The following is a 21,313-nucleotide window of genomic DNA, read 5'->3' as shown; positions in this document are numbered from 1 at the left end:
AATGACTCTCGCGCAATCGTTAAACAGAACAGGTGATTTGCCTTTAATTTACGTAACGTGAGAGTGCTTAAAGCAGCACGGCAAGGTATTTAACAAACGCATTGCACATGCTTCACGAGCACGTACTACAATGGCGTATTGGAAAATACGGGAAAGTCTGTTAATAATATTAAGTTCTTTCACGTGCATTACTTTAATACACTGCAGAAGTCTGTTACAGTTTTCTGGAACGGAAAAAAATGGTGACGGTGGTGAAATTATATCAGAACAATATACGTCAGACCACGATGAATATAATGAGGGCTTGGCTGATTTTGACTACCTTAGTGAGGACCCCAGTGTGTCAGGTAAGTAACTAATTAACGTTTAATTTAAGTGTATAAATGTGACCCTGGACCAAAAACCAGTCGTAAGGGTCAGTTTTTGGAAAATGAGACTTGTACATCGTCTGAATGCTGTTTTGTTTTTTGTTTTTTGTTTTTTGTTGTTGTTTGTTTTTTTGTTTGTTTTTTTTATAGATGTATGGTTTGTTAGGATGGACTATTAAAAAAATTTGGAATCTGAGGGGGAAGGGGACAAATATCTATGTATTGAGGAAACTGCCTTTAAAGTTGTCCGAATGAAATTCTTAGTAATGCATACTAATTAAATTAAGTTTGGTTACATTTATGATTGGGAATTTATAAAATATCTTAATGGGACATGATCTCTACATAATACCCTAATGATTTTGGGCATAAAAGGAAAATTTGTTAAATTTGACCCATACAAATGGGTCGTTGGCTATTGCTACAAATATACCTGTGCTACTTATGACTGGTTTTGTGGTCTGGGGTCACAAATGTAAGTTTTGTCCATTTGGATTCTAAATGTAGAACCTAGAAAGCCTTTTGTCTTTTTGTGAGGGAAGAAAACCATTTGAGTTTCAGATCTGCAGAAGAAATCGATAATTAAAGGGCAACTAGTCAGTTCTTCCGAAGCAGCCTGGGATGCCATGTCTCCAAAGCTGAGGTGTGGTGATGATCTCATGAAGATACAACTCAGTGGTCCAGAAGTAGCCAAAGTCGAGCTTTGTCGAGGTAAACTGCGATTTCCTTATCCATTTGTTTACTGAAGATTCTGAAACCAAAATTATGTCTTTGAGTTGTTCTAATTCTTTTATATCACACTTAGACTTTACAAGCATCAGTGCAAGATAGAACTCCATGTGGTTTTCTAATAGTCTTTATGCCTTTATGTATATCACAGGTAATGGAGCGCCTGTTCCTCTCACTCAGTTGCCACCTCACTGTGGACACACAACACCCACTTATGGAGGTCTTGTCTATGCTACCCCCTATGATGGATGTGGTGTTGCGCAAAAGGTATTGCGTTCTCTGTTCAATTTAGCATGAGCACAGAGTAATGAAGACCAACCTGGCTGTTCATGATGTGTTTCAGGGAGGGAGTTATGTGATGCAGATGCAGTGGCAGGGAAACTCTGCAGTCATTTCTTGTCCTGTGACCTCTACAACTTCAAATGAAACCTTCCTAGGACCTCATCCTCCTGAATATCTGCAGATTCTGCTGCCTCACTCTCCTCCTGATACACCAACTCCAGAAGCAGCTGCAATGCCGCAACCATCTGATACTGCAGCACTGAAACCACCACCTCCTGGGTACCCTCAAGAGTGGCCTTACTACTACCCATATTATCATTATCCTGGAAGGGTTTATCCTACAGCTAAGCCAACAGAGAAACCTGAGAAGCCTCAACCTCCAGGGTACCCCCAGATGTTTTGGCCATATTACTATTCTAATTACCATTATCATGGCAAACCAAAGCCCAGTGAGAAACCCTTTCCAGCCTCTGTCCCTACCGCGACATCAGTTGCCCAAGCACCAATGGAAAAGCCTCAACTTCCAACGTACCCTGAGATGTTTTGGCCATACTACTACTCTCATTACTATTATCATGGCAAACCAAAGCCCACAGAGATACCAGTACCTACTGCCATCCCAACCACCACATCAGCAGTTGCAGAAGCACCACCCGAGAAGCCGCAACCTCCATGGTACCCCCATATGTTTTGGCCATATTACTACCCTCATTATCATGGCAAACCAAAGCCCACAGAGAAACCAGCACCTACTGCCATTCCAACCACCACATCAGCAGTTGCCCAAGCACCACCCGAGAAGCCGCAACCTCCATGGTACCCCAACATTTTTTGGCCATATTACTACCCTCATTATCATGGCAAACCAAAGCCCACAGAGGTACCAGCTGCCCAAGCACCAACTGAGAAGCCTCAACTTCCAAGGTACCCCGAGATGTTTTGGCCATACTACTACTCTCATTACTATTATTATGGCAAACCAAAGCCCACAGAGAAACCAGTACCTACTGCCATCCCCACCACCACATCAGCAGTTGCCCAAGCACCAACTGAGAAGCCTCAACTTCCAAGGTACCCCCACATGTTTTGGCCATATTACTACCCTCATTATCATGGCAAACCAAAGCCCACAGAGGTACCAGCTGCCCAAGCACCAACTGAGAAGCCTCAACTTCCAAGGTACCCCGAGATGTTTTGGCCATACTACTACTCTCATTACTATTATTATGGCAAACCAAAGCCCACAGAGAAACCAGTACCTACTGCCGTCCCAACCACCACATCAGCAGTTGCCCAAGCCCCAACCGAGAAGCCTCAACTTCCAAGGTACCCCCACATGTTTTGGCCATATTACTACCCTCATTATCATGGCAAACCAAAGCCCACAGAGAAACCAGCACCTACTGCCATCCCAACCACCACATCAGCAGGTGCCCAAGCACCAATCGAGAAGCCGCAACCTCCAGCATACCCTGGGAGTATATTCCCTCACTATAGCTATTACCCCAGTTATCCTTTTCATTTTCCACTTTATCCACAACACTCAGTGCAGCCTGCTAAAACACCTACTGCACCGCCTGTAACTACCACCCCTCAACCCTGTACTACAACTGCAGCTGCTGAATGCAAACCCTTTGCCAACCAACCTCCCAATTTGCCACCGCCTCAATATGTGCCTCCCAACTTGCCACCCCAGCAATATATATTTCCCAGTTCTGTGCTTTATGAAAACGACCCGTTTGCACTTCAGTTTGTGGACTTTTCAGAGTTGGAACCAAACTCCTTCCCATGAACTTTAAATATATGAGGACTGAGGACAGATATTTAGTATTAGGTTGGCTTTTGTGAAAGATTGCTTCCTGGTTTAATGCCAATATGGGTTGTGTATGGAGTGACCGCAAAGTGATTCTTGCTCATCAATATGCTGGTCTCTACTTCCCTTTGTCCTAATTGTCTCAAACCATTCAATAAATCAAATATGGCCAAATGCCCTTGTCTTTAAATTTTTCTTAAATTGAAGGTTGAATTGGGTTTGGTGTGTATATGGAGGGTTCAGTTGCTAAATACCCTTTTCCACCAGCATGCAATGGGTGCTAGTTTAGAGCCAGTGCCAGTTCGGAGTTAGTTTGAATGGCGAGCCTTCTAAGTACCGGGGGGTATGCATTGATGCCACTTTTCTGCCAGGATACGCCCCCTTAGCCAGACTGAGTGGCAAAAGAGCTTTCTGCGTGACTGGATTTAATTAGGAAGATGTGAAAACCCGAGTAAAACAAACGATAATAAGTTTAAACTGAAGGTTGCTAAACTTGATATAATGTTCCTAACAATGTAACAAATATCCAGTGGTCCATACACATTAATGCAGCCAGAAATCGTGTTTTCTAACACTTATAGGTGTCTGATTTTGACTCCGGGGAAAATAAATGAAGCAAATTTGCCTGTGAACTCATTTTCCAAATACAAAATAGGTTGGTCTAAATCCCGGTGATCACATGTATCAATGTTATATATGTGAAGTTGCCTATCCCTGCCCTACGGTTTCGTGGACTTAATGGACACGTGTACACTGTGGCCATTGTAACTCTGCAAGGCCACAAGTGAACCTGAAGAGTGCCATTTGGGACAGGACCTAAGAACCAGTTTGCCTTTCCATGGGCTATTGCAGGGGTGCCCAAACTTGGTCCTGGAGGACCAGTGTCCAGTTTAGCTCCAACTTGCCTGAACATGCCTGTTGGAAAGTTTCAAGTATGCCTAGTAAGAGTCTGTTTAGCTGGTTCAGGTGTGTCTAATTGGGGTTGGAGCTAAACTCTGCAGGACGCTGGCCCTCCAGGACTAAGTTTGGGCACCCTTGGGTTAGAGAAGCCAGGTCTTGCGTCACTGAGTATGTCTCATCATTCCCAGTAATGCTATTGTGGCAGCGCCAAACACAAAAACACCAGGCTTGCTCAAGATGCATCAGCACTGTGCAGACTGACATGCAGGGTGCTGAAGCACCATAAGAGCAATTGGAGAGCAGACGACTCTTTAAGCTTTTGAATTGCTCTGTGGCACTTTGATGCCACTTGCCGATGCATCCCAAACAAGCCTAATATCAACAATGGGGGACATTGCTTTGCTATTGATGTTCACAGCTTTGCAAACCTACTTTGGCATCTGAACATGGTGAATCCAGCGTGTTTGTGTTTAGCTGCTATTTCAAAAATGGTGGTCAAACGTTTCTTGTTGGTCCAGCCCCTGATGCAAGTGGTTCTTACTTCTAGACCAGCAATGTCTTGGTGCTACTCAAGAACCATTTTTCCTGGTTCAGAGCTGGAGTTTGGGTGTCGATAGACAAAGAACCAATTTGAAACTAGGCTCTGGTTTTGAACCAGCACTCATACTACCATGGTGGATAAGTGGTGTTTGAAATATTCTTCTAAAATTAGCATTTTTCTCAGGCGTCTATGCTTACGCTCAGGTATTTCACTTTAATGGCAATGAAAAGAACTTATGCTATGCCATTTAAGTGAAATTGCTGAACCTACATGCAGGAGCCTGGGAAAAATGCTAATTTTGGAAGAAAATTTCAAATGCCATTCACAAATGTGTGATTATATATATATATATATATATATATATATATATATATATATATATATTTTTTTTTTTTTTTTTTTTGTGAAATGTATGGTGTTTGCTGGTATGGCAAACACACCACAGTGGGGAAACGGTATGATGTGAGATTGGATCATCTGAAATTGATGCCAAAACACAGATCTAGTTCACTGCCTTTTTTTAGTACATGCGTTTCATTGCGAGATGCTTGTGCTCCTCCTTTGCATGCTCGCTCACTCACACGCTCTCTCCTCCCCCCTCCTTTCATGTGTGTGATGCTGGTCTCAAGGGTGTAGCTCAGACACTGCAGTAGAAGGTAGGGCTTGGCTGCTGCACTATACAATGCGCTGAAAGATGGTGCACCAGGAGAAATGTGTTTACCAGGTAAGACGGGTCAATATATCTTGTATAGTGTAAGCATTGTGGCATTGGTTTGCCTTATGAGTGTGTGTGTAAATATATTGCGTATATTTACAGAGTCATTGCGTGTGAGGTGGCTTTAAGATTTATTTGTTTTTATTATTATTTCAATTTCTAATACTAAGGAAGGAATTACACTATGAGTGTTTGGTGCTAAAATGCTTGTAGATTTAGTTCAGTGATACCTGGTCTTAAAAAAAAAAAAGTGCTGCTTGAATTGGAACAAATTCAACCCATCCCACACAAGGTCATGTTTTTTCATTTGTATGGATGGCTGCGTTATCTGCTGGTGAAGTGGCAACATTTCCCACTAGTGAAAGCAATCCAATCTAGCTATTATTGTTTTTCCAGAACGTACCGGAAACCTGGTTTACAGATTGCTAATATTACATCACAAGCAGAGCTATTGATGTTTCTCATTTGTCTATAATTTTTGAGTGGATCATGAATCAGCCTCTCATCTACTCTGTGTATCCCTTTATCTGGAAATGGCCGGCAATCAGCCTGAAAATGGAAAGTGGCAGGGGGGTTGAGAAAAATAAGTACGTCCATGCATACAGGATAGGAAAGTTATTGACTTTCATGATAGCAGGCCTCATGATTATACCATTTTTTATTAGTCATATTAGTCATTCTGAGCACCAGAAGGCAACTGTGTTGCCATGGCAATAATTTGAGTGTCGTATGAAGATCTGAGAGAACATCTTATTCCTGCTAATATAGCATCATCAGGAATAGTCATGCAGTTTTGTATTTGCCCATCTACAGAGAACATTCTCAGAACTTTGGCTGGTGTTCTGGTCAAACTTTTTGACATTAATAGATTGTTTGTTCAAAGTTAACTGGTTTTAATAATGTTCTCGAAAACACAATGTTTTTAAAGTGTTTAAAAAACTGGACATGTTTTAATAACTTAATTGGAATGTTATCAAAATGTTCCTAGCTGGGATGTGTTTATGTGGGTATGTTTATCGGGTGCCTCTGCTCTTCCTTCACGTGTACCGCCTCAGGCTCTTCTCCATTTTTTCTCTTCGTCTCTGTAATTTGCCGTTTATTGAGGTGGAAGTGAATTTATATCATACATTCCAATCCACACTTCCAGCAAAAGCTTCTCTCTTTTCCCACAGTGATACCGTCATGCCCTTGAAATCCAGCAGGTTATTTAAACTCTGTCATGAGCATTCTGTAGCCTGTGTCTGTAGCTGTATGAAAGTGGATGACATCTATTTTAAAATGCCACATTAAATATTCTGGGTCGCGAGATCTTCTGTGGCCTACTACATGCTGTGAGACTGTCTGTGTGAGCGCTCTCTTCATTTATTGAAGTCGACTGTGTTTTTGTCAGGCCCAGAGGAATGAGAGGGAGTCCATTAGGCAGAAGCTGGCCCTTGGCAGTTTCTATGACGACGGACCGGTTACCTTTACTGGCTGCAGCAAGAGCAGCAAAAACTGCCTGTCCTCACGGTCAGTGTGTGCTTGTGTTCAGTGGGTTGGTGTTGTGTCTTATGTAATGCTGACTGTACACACACACATTTTGTTGCACATAAGAGATTTGTGTATTAAATGGTAGGTGACAAAATGTTTAGTGCAAGTCTTTTTAAGATTTTATATATAATTTTCAGGTTTCACTGTAATCATAATCTTGTATTATTGTCAAATATGATATATGTGTTTAAATGAAGTGTTAAACTTTGACTAAATGTGATTTGAAATGTTATAACAGTGATTTAGTCTATGCATGAATTGAAATGAATGGAAAACAATCTGTGAATAGCACTGTTCATTTCAATGAGCCATTAGTGGTCTTCTACTGCCATCTAGTGGTTATAGTTGTAATTTCATGACATTTTAAAGAGATGCATTGTTTTTAAGCTTTATAATTGTTACATTGCCTTTTTTGCCTGATGTCTTTAAAATGCAGGCTTGTTTAGAATCATATGATGATGATTTGACTTAGGTTTGTGAAATTTTCTTTTCTTTTAGGTTTTATAGACTCGGGTACAGTAGATCATGATCTTATTATTAAGTGGCTATCTAAATGGTAGGGATGTGACGAGACCAGTCGGATTTCGCGAGATCTCGTGACAGTATCCTCCCACAACATTTTGCCATGTTTACATTAGAGCTGCACTATTAATCCTTAAAATATTGAGGTGTCGATTCAAACACCCACGCGATCTTATTCCTAAATGACAACGAGTTATCTATGTCTATTAGGACTGTTTCACATCGCCAGTGTCAGTGGAGCGTGAGAAGCAGGTTTTGTCGCTGCCCATATTAATGAATCAGAAGGTCGGAGTAAATGTGAACGCAGAAAGAGCAACACAAACAGTCTTTTCAACCACATTATAATCATTATTTCTGTGTTACAGATATTTAAATAATAGAAGTACTGGGATAAAAGTTTATAGTTTGGGTATAAACACTTATTGTCTACAGTAGCGATCAAAACGAAAGTATTTTAACACGTGTATCTATTGTAACGCTTATCCTCTTCCGCCAGGAGGTGGCGACAACTGCCCGTTTAAAAAAAAAAGTATGTCATTAAATCATTCATTCAGGAGATTTCAATAGTCAAACAAGTCTTAATGAAGTGAGACACTGTCTCCTTTATTGAATGTTTTTTTTTTTTTTTTTTTATTTTGTTTAAATGAATATATGTTTTTAAAAGACTTAAGCAATGAACAGTTTGTCAGAACCACTAGTAAATTGTTATTTTGTTTAGTTTTCTAATCTTTTTTCTCCAGAATCGTGAGAGAATCGTAATCTCCCATTTATAAAAAACAACTAGGATTCTCAATTTATCCAGAATCATGAAGCTCTTGTTTAAATGTTGTTTATTACTGCATATTATTCATTAAAATTGAAGTTTAATTTCATAAAGTTCAAAATGCACCTTAATTTTTTTTTTGCATTTTGTGTTTTTCAGTTGAATAAAAGACTATTTTCCCTATATATTTCATCATTGAGGATTTCTTAAGAAAAGTTTAAAAATCTTGTCTCGTCTCGTTCTCGTGAACCCAATCTCGTGTCTCGTCTCGTCTCATGGGATTAGTGTCTCGTCACACCCCTACTAAATGGCTAAATCTAAATGCAAATGTTTTTTTTTTTTTTTTGATAAATGTTTATCTAGAGAGTCCAGGCAATTTTACTGCAGTGGTTTTATTGATTTTGAGTTAAACACCTAGAACTAGTTCCCAAAAGTAGTTTTTTAAATAATATGAAATATTTAAAGAACAGTTGGATTGACATTAATGGTCCAAGAGTCAAAGTTGTTCATCATTAGGAGATCTATCAAATGATATGAAGATCTAGTGTTTGTGTGAATATATGAGCATTTATTTAGCCATTTGAAGCCATTTACCATACACAGCTTGTGTTTTTGAAGCCTTTTTAACTGTTATAGCGCCACCTATGGTCCGATCTTCACGAAACTTTGCATGCTTGTTAAGAATCATCTGACACATGTTTTCACCAATTTTCGTAAAGTTTTGAGTTTTTGTTTAGGTTTGATAGGCTTTTGGGTATATGTGGCCACGCCCCTTTTGTAAATGACCCCGTTATAGCTAACCGAAGGACAAAATTCAACATTTTTGACATATTTTTGAATAATTAATGAACGGTTTGATTGACAGCAATGGTTCTTGAGGCAAAGTTGTTCATCATGAGGAGATCTATCAAATGATATGCATATGTGTTGATAATTATTGATATGAGTCCAGAGAATATTACTGCAGTGGTTTGATGAAAGTTATAGCCATTTTTATGTTTTTTTCTATTATAGCGAAAAACCTAGGACTAGTTCTGAGTTTTGATGATATGTCATTTGTTCCAAAGTTATAATTTTTCTAAAGTAGGTTTTTAACTGGAGAACTGTGCTGCAGTGGTTAGTGAATAACCTTAGTTCGCAAAAGTAGGACATATTTGTGAATGATTAATGAACGACTTGATTGACAGCAATGGTTCTTGAGGCAAAGTTGTTCATCATGAGGAGATCTATCAGATGATATGAAGATCTAGTGTTTATGTGAATATACTAGCATTTATTTTTCCATTTGAAGCCAATTACCATACACAGCTTGTGTTTTTGAAGCCTTTTTAACTGTTATAGCGCCACCTATGGTCCGATCTTCACGAAACTTTGCATGCTTGTTAAGAGTCATCTGACACATGTTTTCTCCAACTTTTGTAAAGTTTTGAGTTTTTGTTTAGGTTTTATAGGCTTTTGGATATATGTGGCCACGCCCCTTTTCTAAATGACCCCGTTATAGCTAACCAAAGGACAAAATTCAACATTTTTTTGATAATTATTGATCTAGAGAGTCTGGAGAACTGCGCTGCAGTGGTTTGATCGAGATTGAGTGAAAAACCTAGGACTAGTTCGCAAAAGTAGGTTTTTCACATATTTGTGAATAATTAATGAACGATTTGATTGACAGCAATGGTTCTTGAGGCAAAGTTGTTCATCATGAGGAGATCTATCAAATGATATGCATATTGTGTGGATGTGTGAAACACCACGTGATTACAGAGCCATAAAACTCGTTAGCGCCAACTAGTGGCCGATTTCTTTCAAAATTCTTACAGACCTTTAGGGCCATGAGTCGAACATGCCCAGTGAGTTTCGTTCCGATCGGCCTCCGTTAACCTTGTCTAATAGGTGCTCAAACTTCATTGGCCGATGGCGGCCATGTTTTTTGAGATACGCCAATGTCCTCATAGACCCTTATGGCACATTGGACAGAGACACTGCATACCAATTTTCAGGTCGATCGGACCAACGATTGCATAGTTATAGTCATTTTTATGTTTTTTCAGGCTTATAGCGCCACCAAGTGGCAGAGCTGTGCAATTTTTTTTATTTGACCAAAGATTGAGCTTATACACATGTTTCCCAAGTTTGGTGAAGATATCTCATTTGGTTCATGAGTTATAGCCATTTTAGTAAAAATGGCCCTCCACCTGACAAACTTTTTGGGGCCCTTTCGCAACGATGAGTCGAAATTTCAACTTTTTTTTGATAATTATTGATATTCACTGTCCAGAGAACATTTCTGCACTGGTTTGGTTCCGATCGGGTGAAAAACCTAGGACTAGTTCGCAAAAGTAGGTTTTGGACATTCGGCCATTTTGCGGAAAAACCGGGCCGGTTCCAGAGAGCGAAAAATGCAAGCCAGTGCACTTTTGTGCGTATTGACCCAAGGATTGCAAATAATGTAAAATTTTTGAGTCTACGACAAACGGTACGAGCTAGGGCCAAAAATGCAAAAAAAAGTTTAGTTTTTATGCGCTGTAGCGCCACCTTTAGGCCGATTGGGGCGGTTCTTTGCGCCTGAGTAGCGAGGAGGACTACTACCTTCTGACCAAGTTTCAGCTCTCTAGGCCTTACGGTTTGGGCTGCACGATCAGTTTTAGAATGCTGGAATAATAAAAATAACTCAATTATTAATAATTATTAATAATACTCTTGTAGAAGCCTTGATGAAAATAAATTCAGAATTTTGGATAGATGAAAAGAACTGCATTTGTTTGAAATAAAAAAAAAAATCTTTTGTAACAACATGCATGTATTTTTTTGTCACTTTTAAACAGTTTAATATGTCCTTGCTGAATAAATGTTTTATTGATAATAGTAAGATATATGAAATTATTCTTGAACATCAAATCCGCATATTATAATGATTTCTGAAGGATCATGTGACACTGAAATTTAGCTTTGATCACATGAATAAATTACATTTTATTCAAATAGAAAGCAGTTATTTTAATTAGTAAAAATATTTTACAGTATTGCTGTGTTTGCTGTATTTTGGATCAAATAAATGCAGGCTTGGTGAGCAAAGGAGAATTCAATAATAAAAAAAATCTTATTGTTCAAAAACCTTTGACTGGTAGTGTATTTTAAAAATGTAATTTATTCCTGTGATGCAGAGTTGAATTTTCAGCATCATTACTCAGGTCACCTGATCCTTTAGTAATCATTCTAATATGCTGATTTGATGCTAAATTATTAATGGTACTCAATTATTAATAATGACATTTTTTTTTCTTATTAATAATTTTGTGGAAGCCTTCATAAAAAGAAACTCAATATTATGGATAGAACATTCAAATAAACAGCATTTGTTTGAAAAAAAAAAAAAAAAAAAAAAAACATTTGTAACAATATGCATGAATTTTTTGTCACTTTTAAACAGTTTCATATGTCCTTGCTGAATAAATGTTTTATTAATAATAGTAAGAAATATGAAATTATTCTTGAACATCAAATCAACATATTAGAATGATTTATGAAGGATCATATGACACTGAAATTTAGGTTTGATCACAGGAATAAATTACATTTTAAAATATATTCGAATAGAAAGCAGTTCTTTTAAATAGTAGAAATATTTTTTAATATTATTTAAAAAAAATAATTTTAATTAATTAATTAATTAAATTTTAAAAAACATTAAACATTTTACTGTTCAAAAACTTGTGACTGGTAGTGTATTATAAAATGTAATTTGTTCCTGTGATGCAAAGCTGAATATTCAGCATCATTACTCTAGTTTTCAGGGTCACATGATCCTTCACTAATCATTCTAATATGCTGATTTGATGCTAAATTATTAATATTACTCAATTATTAACAATTACATTTTTTTCTTATTATTTTTGTGGAAGACTTCATAAAAAGACATTCAGAATTTTGGATAGATGGATAAAACATTCAAAAGAACATAATTTGTTTGAAAAAAAAATGTTTGTAACAATATACATGTTTTTTTGTTGTTTTTTGTTTATTTTGGTTGTTGTTACTTTTAAAGAGTTTAGTATGTCCTTGATGAATAAATGTTTTATTGATAATAGTAAGAAATAAGAAATGATTCTTGAACATCAAATCAACATATTAGAATGATTTCTGATTTTCCTTCACTAACATAAAAAATTACAACTACTGGAAAAAGTAAAATATTTTATAAGCTTTAAAATATTTTTGGTGTTCTATTTGCTAGTAAATGATGAAGCATCATTTGTCCCATGGTAGAGTTTCGCTATAAGGCACTTTAGTCTTTGTGGGAAGAGATTGAAATCTTCTTGTTGTCACTGCAACCCCACATCTCACTCTTCGCCTAAGTCTACTTTGTTTCCACTGTTTCATCAAACAAAGATTTGACAGAAAAAAATCCTACTTTGTGTCTATTTTAGTCTGGGGTGCTTACTGTTTAATGTCTGAAGCGATTTGGGAAGGAAGGAAGAGAGTCTGTCGACACATTTTCTCAAAAATAACATAGGGAAGGAATTTAGACATCGCTGATGTAAAAAGGCAAAGATGTTGCAGAGAGCAAATATATCGGCATTTAATCTGCAAAATAATATTTTTGCACAAATCCGCTTCTTAAGAGACCAGTGTATAGTTACCACCTCAAACTGTTATTTGTATGTTATCCCTTAATTGCACTGATATTTCCATTAACCCTAAAACACAATTTTATGATATTATATTGCATTACAAATCTATTGATGAACCATGTTTGTTGTGTGGGAGTTTCTGCTTTTCAGTGACTTTTCTTGTATTGCACCTACGTTTCAACAAGGTTCCTAGAAAGCTAAGCAAAGGAAAGTACAAAGAGCATTAAAATTTAGGAGCATACGGTATTTTCCTGCACTCAATTCCACAGCGTGTATTTCACAGAATTTTTCTCCACAGATTATACCCTCAACTTGACAAGAGATACCACAAAACCAGTGTCATACCAGTCTACAAGGGTACACTCAGCCAAAGAAGACTCCATTTCTAATTATAAACTTCACTTGAACCCTATAGCCATGTTTTCTTAGAATACTATTAACCACAAAATTCTATTGCAGCTGAAAAGAAAAGTCTAACACTTTAGAATACAGTTCCATCATTAATGATAACTACACAGGAACAAATGACTAATGCACTATTAACATTCTAGTAACTACAGTTAACTAACAAGAAACTCTGATTAATGAATCAGTAAGTCATAGCACTCAGTTGAACATAGTAGTTCACTATTAGCTAATTAGTAACTACTATTTTTCCCATATCTCCCAAGAACTATTATATACATGTTCATAATTAATGTAAATAATGCAAAATACATTAAAATACATTAAAAAAAAAAAAAAAAACCTCAATAGTTTTTAATGACATTAGTCATTACTAAGGAGTAGTTCACTTTATAATACGGATCCAAATAATTAGTATTTCCTTTAGAAGGATGTAGTAACACTTGGGTCATTACTATCCAAAACCTTACATATACCTCAATAGCTTACAATGATTTCAGTCATTACTACAGAGTTATCGTTATGTTCACTTTAGAATACGGATCCAAAAAATTTTTAATTACTTCTGAAGTATTTGGTAATACCCGAGTCATTACTAGTGGGTTACCATGATCTTTACTTTAGAATTAATTATAATTATTTACATTAATTATGAACCTGTATATAGCAGTTCTTAGTAGATCTTTGGGAGCTATGGAAAAATAGTAGTTACTGATTAGCTAATAGTGAACTACCACTTTGAACTGAGTATTGTTACTTTCTTGTTAGTCAATAGTAGTTACTAGAATGTTATTTGTGCATTAGTTCCTGTGTAGTTATTCACTAATAACTGAACTGTATTCTAAAGTGTTAACGAAAAGTCAAATGCACAGCTTTCCAAGGGAAGTGCGTAACACTGTGGTTCACAGATGCCTAAAATAGAACTTACACTCTTTCTTTCTCTTTTCAGTAAATACTATCTGAAGTGCTTATTTTAGAGTTATTTCACAACTTACTACAAAATTATTCCTGCTATATGACTAAAAGAAGTATTTTTCCCCAATTGATTACTAATCAAAATGCACACCAAAGAGCCTTGTACGTTTGATAAAATAATCAAATAAAATAAAACCATCATTTCTCACTGAACTCTTACTGTAGGCTTCAAAATGGGGTGAATCTACAGATGTGCTTTGTGAATGACAGCAGCAGTGACAGGGATAGTGATGCAGAGGACAGCAGAACAGAGACCAGCTTGGACACTCCATTGTCTCCTATGGTATAAACCCTAGATTTTTAATGTTTATTAAACAAAGTGCTTCTAAATTTTGGAACTGTGATGCAATTGATGTGATTTAATTTAGCAGTTGTTGTATTTGTTTCTGTCTCGCTATAGAGTAAACAGAGCTCCTCTCTCTCTGACCGGGATACAGGAGAGGAAGACCTGGACTCAGAGGATTCGGAATTCTGGCGGCTACAGCGGCGACTGCAGGAGGAGGCCCGTGTGGCTCTGGCGTTGGCCCGTCCCATGGCCCGCATGCAGGTGGAGGTGGAGAGACAGATTCAACTACATCGCAGGTCCCCCGTGGCAGACTTGGTCAGTGCTGCTTTGTTTTACCCTCGCTGTAGATTTCAAAAGAGCCGCCACATCACCTCAGAGCGCTCGCTAATAAGAAAAAAACAATAAATTCAACTTCACTTTGTCCTTGTGTTATAGTTACCACATCTGCCACACATCAGTGAGAGTCTAATGAAGAGGAATCTGAGGCCTGTGGATATGAGGGACATGAGTCTTGGACAGTTACAGGTCATTACCAATGACCTGCACTCTCAGATACAAGGTAAAGACATTAGACAGAAATATTCAAAATAAGCATTTTGTTACTATTGTAATTGCTCAGTTTCTGTTTCTTCTCCTTCTTCTTCTTCTCCAAAATGAATTGCATTTTTGAGGGCCTAAACATGCTCAAAAACTCATGAAACTTTGCACACACGCCAAAAGTTTACATCTGATATTGGTTTCATAAGTGGGTGTGGCAAAATGGCTCGATAGCATCACCTGTAAAATTTCAACAAAGTGCTCCTCGAGCTATGTTTCACATACATGTACGAAATTCGGTAAACACATGTAACACAAAGGTACCTACAAAAAAGTTCCTCAGTATAAAGTGCGAACCCCAACAGGAAGTGTTATTTTGAATTTTTTCGGCAAGTTTTGTGCAGTTTTTGCCATTTTCAGGCATATTTAAACAAATGCCTCCTAGAGATTTAAACAAATCAACACCAAATTTGGTCAGTGTAATCTAAAGCCCTTTGTGACATTAAATTGCAAAGATCACATATCCTTGGTGGCCTGACAAAGTTTAATGTTTCGTCATTAAAAAGGAAGTTGTTATAATTTAGGCATACAATGTCCGATCTGCACCAAAATTCACATGTTTGATAAGAGTCCTGTCCTGAACACATGATCATACCCATATTATCAAAATAGGCATAGCGCCACCTGCTGGCAAAAGGAAGTGGCATGTTTTGTTTCTGACGAACTCCTCATAGAGATTTAATGACATCAGTATTATATTTGATCAGTCTACATTTGGTCAGTTGCACTCACACCATGGCGGATTCGCTATTTATTACTTAAATGAGTTACTGTGCACCCCTTTTCCATCCTCTCCCCTCCTTGCTGAACGAGATTGTTTTCAAAAGTGAAACAAACAAAACAGCTCACATAAGAAAGCGACTGATTATCCATTGTGACATGTAGGCATTTTTATATTTATGTACACAGTAATAATCTTTTACATTGTAATCCTTTCATTTTTAATATTTGGCATGTTTTTTGTGCTGCTGCATGTCCCTGTGTGTGTAATAAGCAGGGTGTATGTGCATTGTGCACCTCCCTATTGGTACATATTACTAACGCGCTCTTTGAATAACAAAATAAAATATTGCGGCATTGACTTTAGACCAGGTTTCAGTTGGTTAATGGCCTCAAAATAGCAACGCATCAACAATGCGCCTGAACACACCTTGTTTTCAGACCAGCACGCCCATGGGTGTACAAATGGGCACAAATGCGTTTGCTATTTAAACAACATGGCGCTAGATGTAAAAATGATAACTGCGTCGGGTTGAAACTAGCATTGTACCGTGTGCATGATATATAGGGCCCCATATGTTTGACATCTACATGCCAATATTCAGTTATAGTCATAGCACCACCAGCTGGCAGCAGGAAGTTTGGCACATATAAATGACTTTGACATATTCCTCCTAAATTTACCGCTTTAAATGCATATTGCTCACCATTCGCTGAGCCTGGGTGCGAGGGCTCTTTCAATTACCTTCATTATTTCTTTTCTTTTCTTTATATGAAACGCAATAATAAGAAATGATTTTTTTTTTAAATAATGATTTCTGAAAGATAATGTGACATTAAAGACTTGAGAAAAAAAAATAATGCTAAAATGTTTTGCCATTACAGGAGAATGTTTACAATATATTTATATCCACCTTTTTCCTGAACATGGAAGTCTCGCCTGACTGGAACAATACTTTACATTCCCAGTCTCTGGTGTTTCTAGTCAAATTAACGTATTTTATGAGCTGAGAATATAAGGTAGGGGTGGGGAACGTTGATCCTCCAGGGCCGGTGTCCCTGCAGAGTTTAGCTCCAACCCTAATCAAACATACCTGAACAAGCTAATCAAGGTCTTCAGGATGCAGGTTGGTACTTTTTTTTTTTTTTTTTTTTTTGAGGGTTGGAGCTAAACTATGCAGGGACACCGGCCCTCCAGGATCAAGGTTCCCCACCCCTGATATAAGGTTAAACATACTGTTTAAAAAAAAAAAAAAAAAAAAATAGATGAGGGCATACAGCACATTATTTTGTTATTTCACACACTGTAATTTAACATAAGTGCTCGTTTTCTTTTTTCATCATTTATGCAAGGCATACACTGCCCTGATAGCACACGTGTGTCTGCAAGATGTCTGTTAAAAATCACTTGATCTGGAAAGCATCTGCTGTGTCCAAACATCTGACAGACATCTGTAAGATGTCAGTTTTACATGCATTCTAAATCATAAACATCTTAAAGACATCTAATAGATGTCTATTTGACATCTGAAAGGAAACGTCCAATAGACATATTGCAGATTAGCAAACACTAAAAAAAATACGTCTTGCAGATGTAAATGCAGACATCAAATAGACGTCTTCATGATGTACTTCAGGGATGTCTGTTAAAGATCACTTGATCTGGAAAGCATCTGCTGTGTACAAACAATGTATTGCAGATGAACAAACACTCTAAAAAATATGTCTTACAGATGTAAATGCAGATGTGAAATAGACGTCTCCGTGATGTAAGTGTGCTATCAGGGTGCCCACAGATTTGCTGGTACGCAAAACAAGTGTTACTGTGGCAGCCAACAACAGCACAGTTTAAACCTGTGCACATTTTTAGTTATACTGAAAAAGTTTAAGTTTAATAAATTTAGTCTGTCTTTTTTAACATGGATTTCTACGGAGACCGGAACAAGAGAGGACCCAAATGAAAGTTAGAATTCATTATGACAGTTATTATCAGTTATTCAGAAAAAAAGGTGGATAGAAACAGATATTTTACATTTAAATAATATTTCACAATATTGCTGTATTAACTGTGTTTTAATCAAATAATGCATGGTGAGCATAAGCATCTCCTTTCAAAAAAATCTTACAAATCCTAACATTTTAAACAGTGGTGTAGCCTTGTTCTTATATTTACTTCATTTATGTAGTTATATTATGCAACAACCAGGAAGACAAAAGTAATTCTTTGTAGTAGTGGCAATAACAAGGTTGATTTGACTTGTAATTACATTGCAGGTCTGAATGAGGAGCTGGTTCAGCTGTTGCTCATGAGAGATGAGCTACACATGGAACAGGATGCCATGCTGGTAGATGTGGAGGATCTAACCAGGTTAGGCCGTGACCCATTTAAAACACATCTTAAATTAGAATATGAGTGCACATATAAAAGTAATCTTTTTTTTTCATGTTTGAACAGGCATGCACATAGCCAGCAGAGGCACATGATGGAGAAGTCTGTGACCAAAGGCAAAGCAGCTTGCCATGGTCGCTGCGATTCTCCATTTTGAGGCAAACAGCACAGGGTCCAACCTTTTGTGTTTCACTATATGAAGCAGTATACTCAGAATAGATCCTTTCTTTTCAAATAGATGTGTGTGTTTTTGCCTATGTTTCAAGCTTTGTGTGGATGTATGTTAATTATACATGCTGTAAGTGTTCATGCATGCCCGCACCTTAGCTGAGGGTTACACACTCACTTCTGAGAAAGTCCTGTTGATCTGTCATAATGTAAAAATACAGAAAGAATCATCAATCAGTGACAGGCTGGATCTTTTCCTGTGCAAACTATCTGCTGGTTTCATGATACTGAATAGACCTTAATAGGAAACAGCTCTAATAGAAGGCTAGTTCACCCAAAAATGATGCTTTTGTCATTGTTTATTCACCATCATGTCAAACCTTTATAAGGAATGTTTCTGAACTGTTTTGTCCATGAAAGTCAGTAGGATCCAAAATATTTTATTTTCCACAGAAGAAAGAAATGCATCCTGACATTCGTTTTTAGGTGAACTGTCTCTTTAACTCTCTATCAACTAGTAAACTGCTTCTCTGTGCAGATTATTGCTGGATTCGCTTCTGCAATGTCCCTTCTTAGGGATGAATAAGTTTACTCTACTCTCTACACTGTAAAAAACAATTTGTTGAGTCAACTTAAAATAATTTGTAACCTGGCTGCCTTAAAATTTTAAGTTCAGTCAACTCAAAAAAAGTTTATTCAACTTGAAATGTTAAATTATACTAAGTGACAACTTAGATATTTGAGTTGAATCAACTTAAAATTTTAAGGCAGCTGGGTTACTTACCCATCTGTTAAGTTTAGCAAACACAAGTTGTTACTTAGTACAACTTAACATTTCAAGTTGACTAAACCTATTTTAGTTGACTCAACTTAAAGTTTTAAGGCAGCAGGGTAACAAATCATTTTAAGCTGACTCAACAAATTGTGATTTTTATTTTTTACAGTGTAGTTTTCCTCTGACGCAGTGTTTGCACTGGCTGTTGTGCTATATACGGAACTCTCCTACCTAAAACATAACCAAAAGTGAGTATTAGGATGATGTTAATGTTATATTTGTTTGAAGCTGCCTGCTGTGGTGGTAATCGATTCTTGTGTTCACAATGAACTATTAACGTCAGTCTTTTAAGAATGTCTATTTTACTTACTTTTTCATCCAAATGTGGCATTTCCTGTTTCACAGATGTAAGTGACACAACATGGTTGAAATGCTGTATATCTTTGTGCACAGAACTGTAAAAGGGAATTATGAACAAATAAATGACTTAATATGGGCCAGTATGACATTTGTCAGAATTGTTTTCTTCTTAAGTTCCAATTGTTTAGGAGAGTCACAAGGTATGAAGCACTCAACACCAAACAAGTGTCATTGTGGTTTGTATTAGGTCAGTCCCAAAAACGAAACTTGTTAAAATTAAAAATGCAATAAATAAAAATAACTGTGTAAAAAAAAAAAACCTCCACCTCTCGTTCTTTGAGTTCACTTATCTAGTTTTTGTATCAAAGATCTTCACAGAAGTGGAGCACAACAGTGACTCTGTGAAAATAGCACTTTGTCATAAAGTATCGCCATGTCGTTTCTGAACTGAGAGTCGAGTAGTTGTATCCACTTCCCTTTTGTGGCCAAATTACGCAAAACACTCCAGATCACCACTGTGCTCCCTCTCTCCCCTTTTGCCCACAGCCGCAATATTAGATCATTTTTAAGAGATATGATGTGTCCGCTCCATCAAATGATCACAAATAATAAGGAAAATAAAACAGTGAAGTTGTTTTTAGTGGGTATTCCACTCCTGTTCAATACTGTGGCCTACAAAACCAATAATATGTGTATATGAAATGTAATAAAATGAAAGAATGATTAAATACATAATACCTAAATTAAATACAAATGAATGTATAGATAAATTATGAATGTAAAGGCCTAGTTTCAATAAATGCAATGCACACTATACAGTGTAATCTCTGTAACATAGGTATTTCCAGAAACTGTGACGTGTTGAGTGCAGAAAAGGGCAAGCCATGTGAGTTTTTGAAATATCGGTCTCTGTTAACACTTTTTTTTTTTTTTTTTTTGTAAAAAAAAAAGTCTGAAAAACAAGACATTGGGAAAGCTTGTTGTTTCATGCTTAAATCACCGGTCACATTTTTAAAGAGGGGAAATGTGACAGTTCTATGTAAAACGTGACTTATTTTCTTATCGTCCAATTAAAGAAATATTCCAGTTTAATGCAAGTTAAATGCAATCAAAAGAATATGGGCCATAATGTTGAATAAAAATTACCATAAAAAATACTATGACTTGTTCCTTGTTTACTTAGAAGAAGAAGAAGAAGCAAAAATCAAGGTAACAGTGAAGCACTTAGTAAATGGGGCAAAGTTTTGAATGATTTAAAATGATTTAATGATTTAAAAAATATATAAACTACCGTTCAAAAGTTTGGGGTCAGTACATTTTTATTGTTTTTTTTTTTTTTTTTTTTTTTTTTTTTTTTTTAAAGAAATTAATACTTTTATTCACCAAGGATGTTTAAGTTAATAATTAAAAATTTATTAAAAGTTAATAATAAATAATTTACATTGTTATAAAATATTTATATTTTGAATAAACACTGTACTTTTTAAACTTATTATTCATGAAAAAAAAAAAAATCACAGGTTCCAAAAAATATTTGGCAGCACAACTGTTGATATTATCCAACACTGATCATTCTAATAATAAATCCGCATATTAGAATGATTTCTGAAGGATCATGTGACACTTAAGACTGGAGTAACAGCTGATAAAAATTCAGCTTTTCATCACAGGAATAAATTCTATTTTAAAGTATGTTAAAATAAAAAATAATATTTTATATTGTAAAAACATTTTGCAATATTACTGTTTTTTTTTTCTATATTTTTAATCAAATAAATGCAGCCTTGATGAGCATAAGAGTCTTCTTTAAAGACTATTACAAGTCTTACTGACCCCAAACTTTTGAA

The 21,313-nt window shown here is 36.5% G+C and overlaps 2 protein-coding genes across 9 annotated transcripts; both read left to right on the top strand.

The window, feature by feature from the left end:
* Nucleotides 1-82: 82 nt before the first annotated feature.
* wu:fi34b01 (adhesive plaque matrix protein) lies at nucleotides 83-3,359 on the top strand. 8 transcript variants are annotated; one of them, XM_051126915.1, is made up of 5 exons: nucleotides 83-347; nucleotides 930-1,079; nucleotides 1,249-1,364; nucleotides 1,441-2,195; nucleotides 2,451-3,359. In XM_051126915.1, exons 1-5 carry the CDS (start codon nucleotides 131-133, stop codon nucleotides 3,169-3,171), a joined length of 1,959 nt encoding a protein of 652 aa, XP_050982872.1. In that variant the 5' UTR covers nucleotides 83-130; the 3' UTR covers nucleotides 3,172-3,359. The 8 variants fall into 8 exon arrangements, with proteins under 8 accessions (XP_050982872.1, XP_050982891.1, XP_050982854.1 ...); XM_051126934.1 differs by having other exon boundaries at nucleotides 1,441-2,303; nucleotides 2,706-3,359; XM_051126897.1 differs by having other exon boundaries at nucleotides 1,441-2,303.
* Nucleotides 3,360-5,230: 1,871 nt separating this feature from the next.
* On the top strand, nucleotides 5,231-19,609 carry zgc:153615 (uncharacterized protein LOC777747 homolog). The gene is made up of 7 exons (XM_051137736.1): nucleotides 5,231-5,357; nucleotides 6,739-6,857; nucleotides 14,337-14,454; nucleotides 14,572-14,772; nucleotides 14,893-15,016; nucleotides 18,049-18,142; nucleotides 18,230-19,609. Exons 1-7 carry the CDS (start codon nucleotides 5,328-5,330, stop codon nucleotides 18,318-18,320), a joined length of 777 nt encoding a protein of 258 aa, XP_050993693.1. The 5' UTR covers nucleotides 5,231-5,327; the 3' UTR covers nucleotides 18,321-19,609.
* Nucleotides 19,610-21,313: the final 1,704 nt, after the last annotated feature.

This window comes from Labeo rohita, chromosome 2 (genome assembly GCF_022985175.1).
Source record: "Labeo rohita strain BAU-BD-2019 chromosome 2, IGBB_LRoh.1.0, whole genome shotgun sequence".
NCBI lineage: Eukaryota > Metazoa > Chordata > Actinopteri > Cypriniformes > Cyprinidae > Labeo > Labeo rohita.
This window is presented reverse-complemented; position numbering and strand designations above follow the sequence as displayed.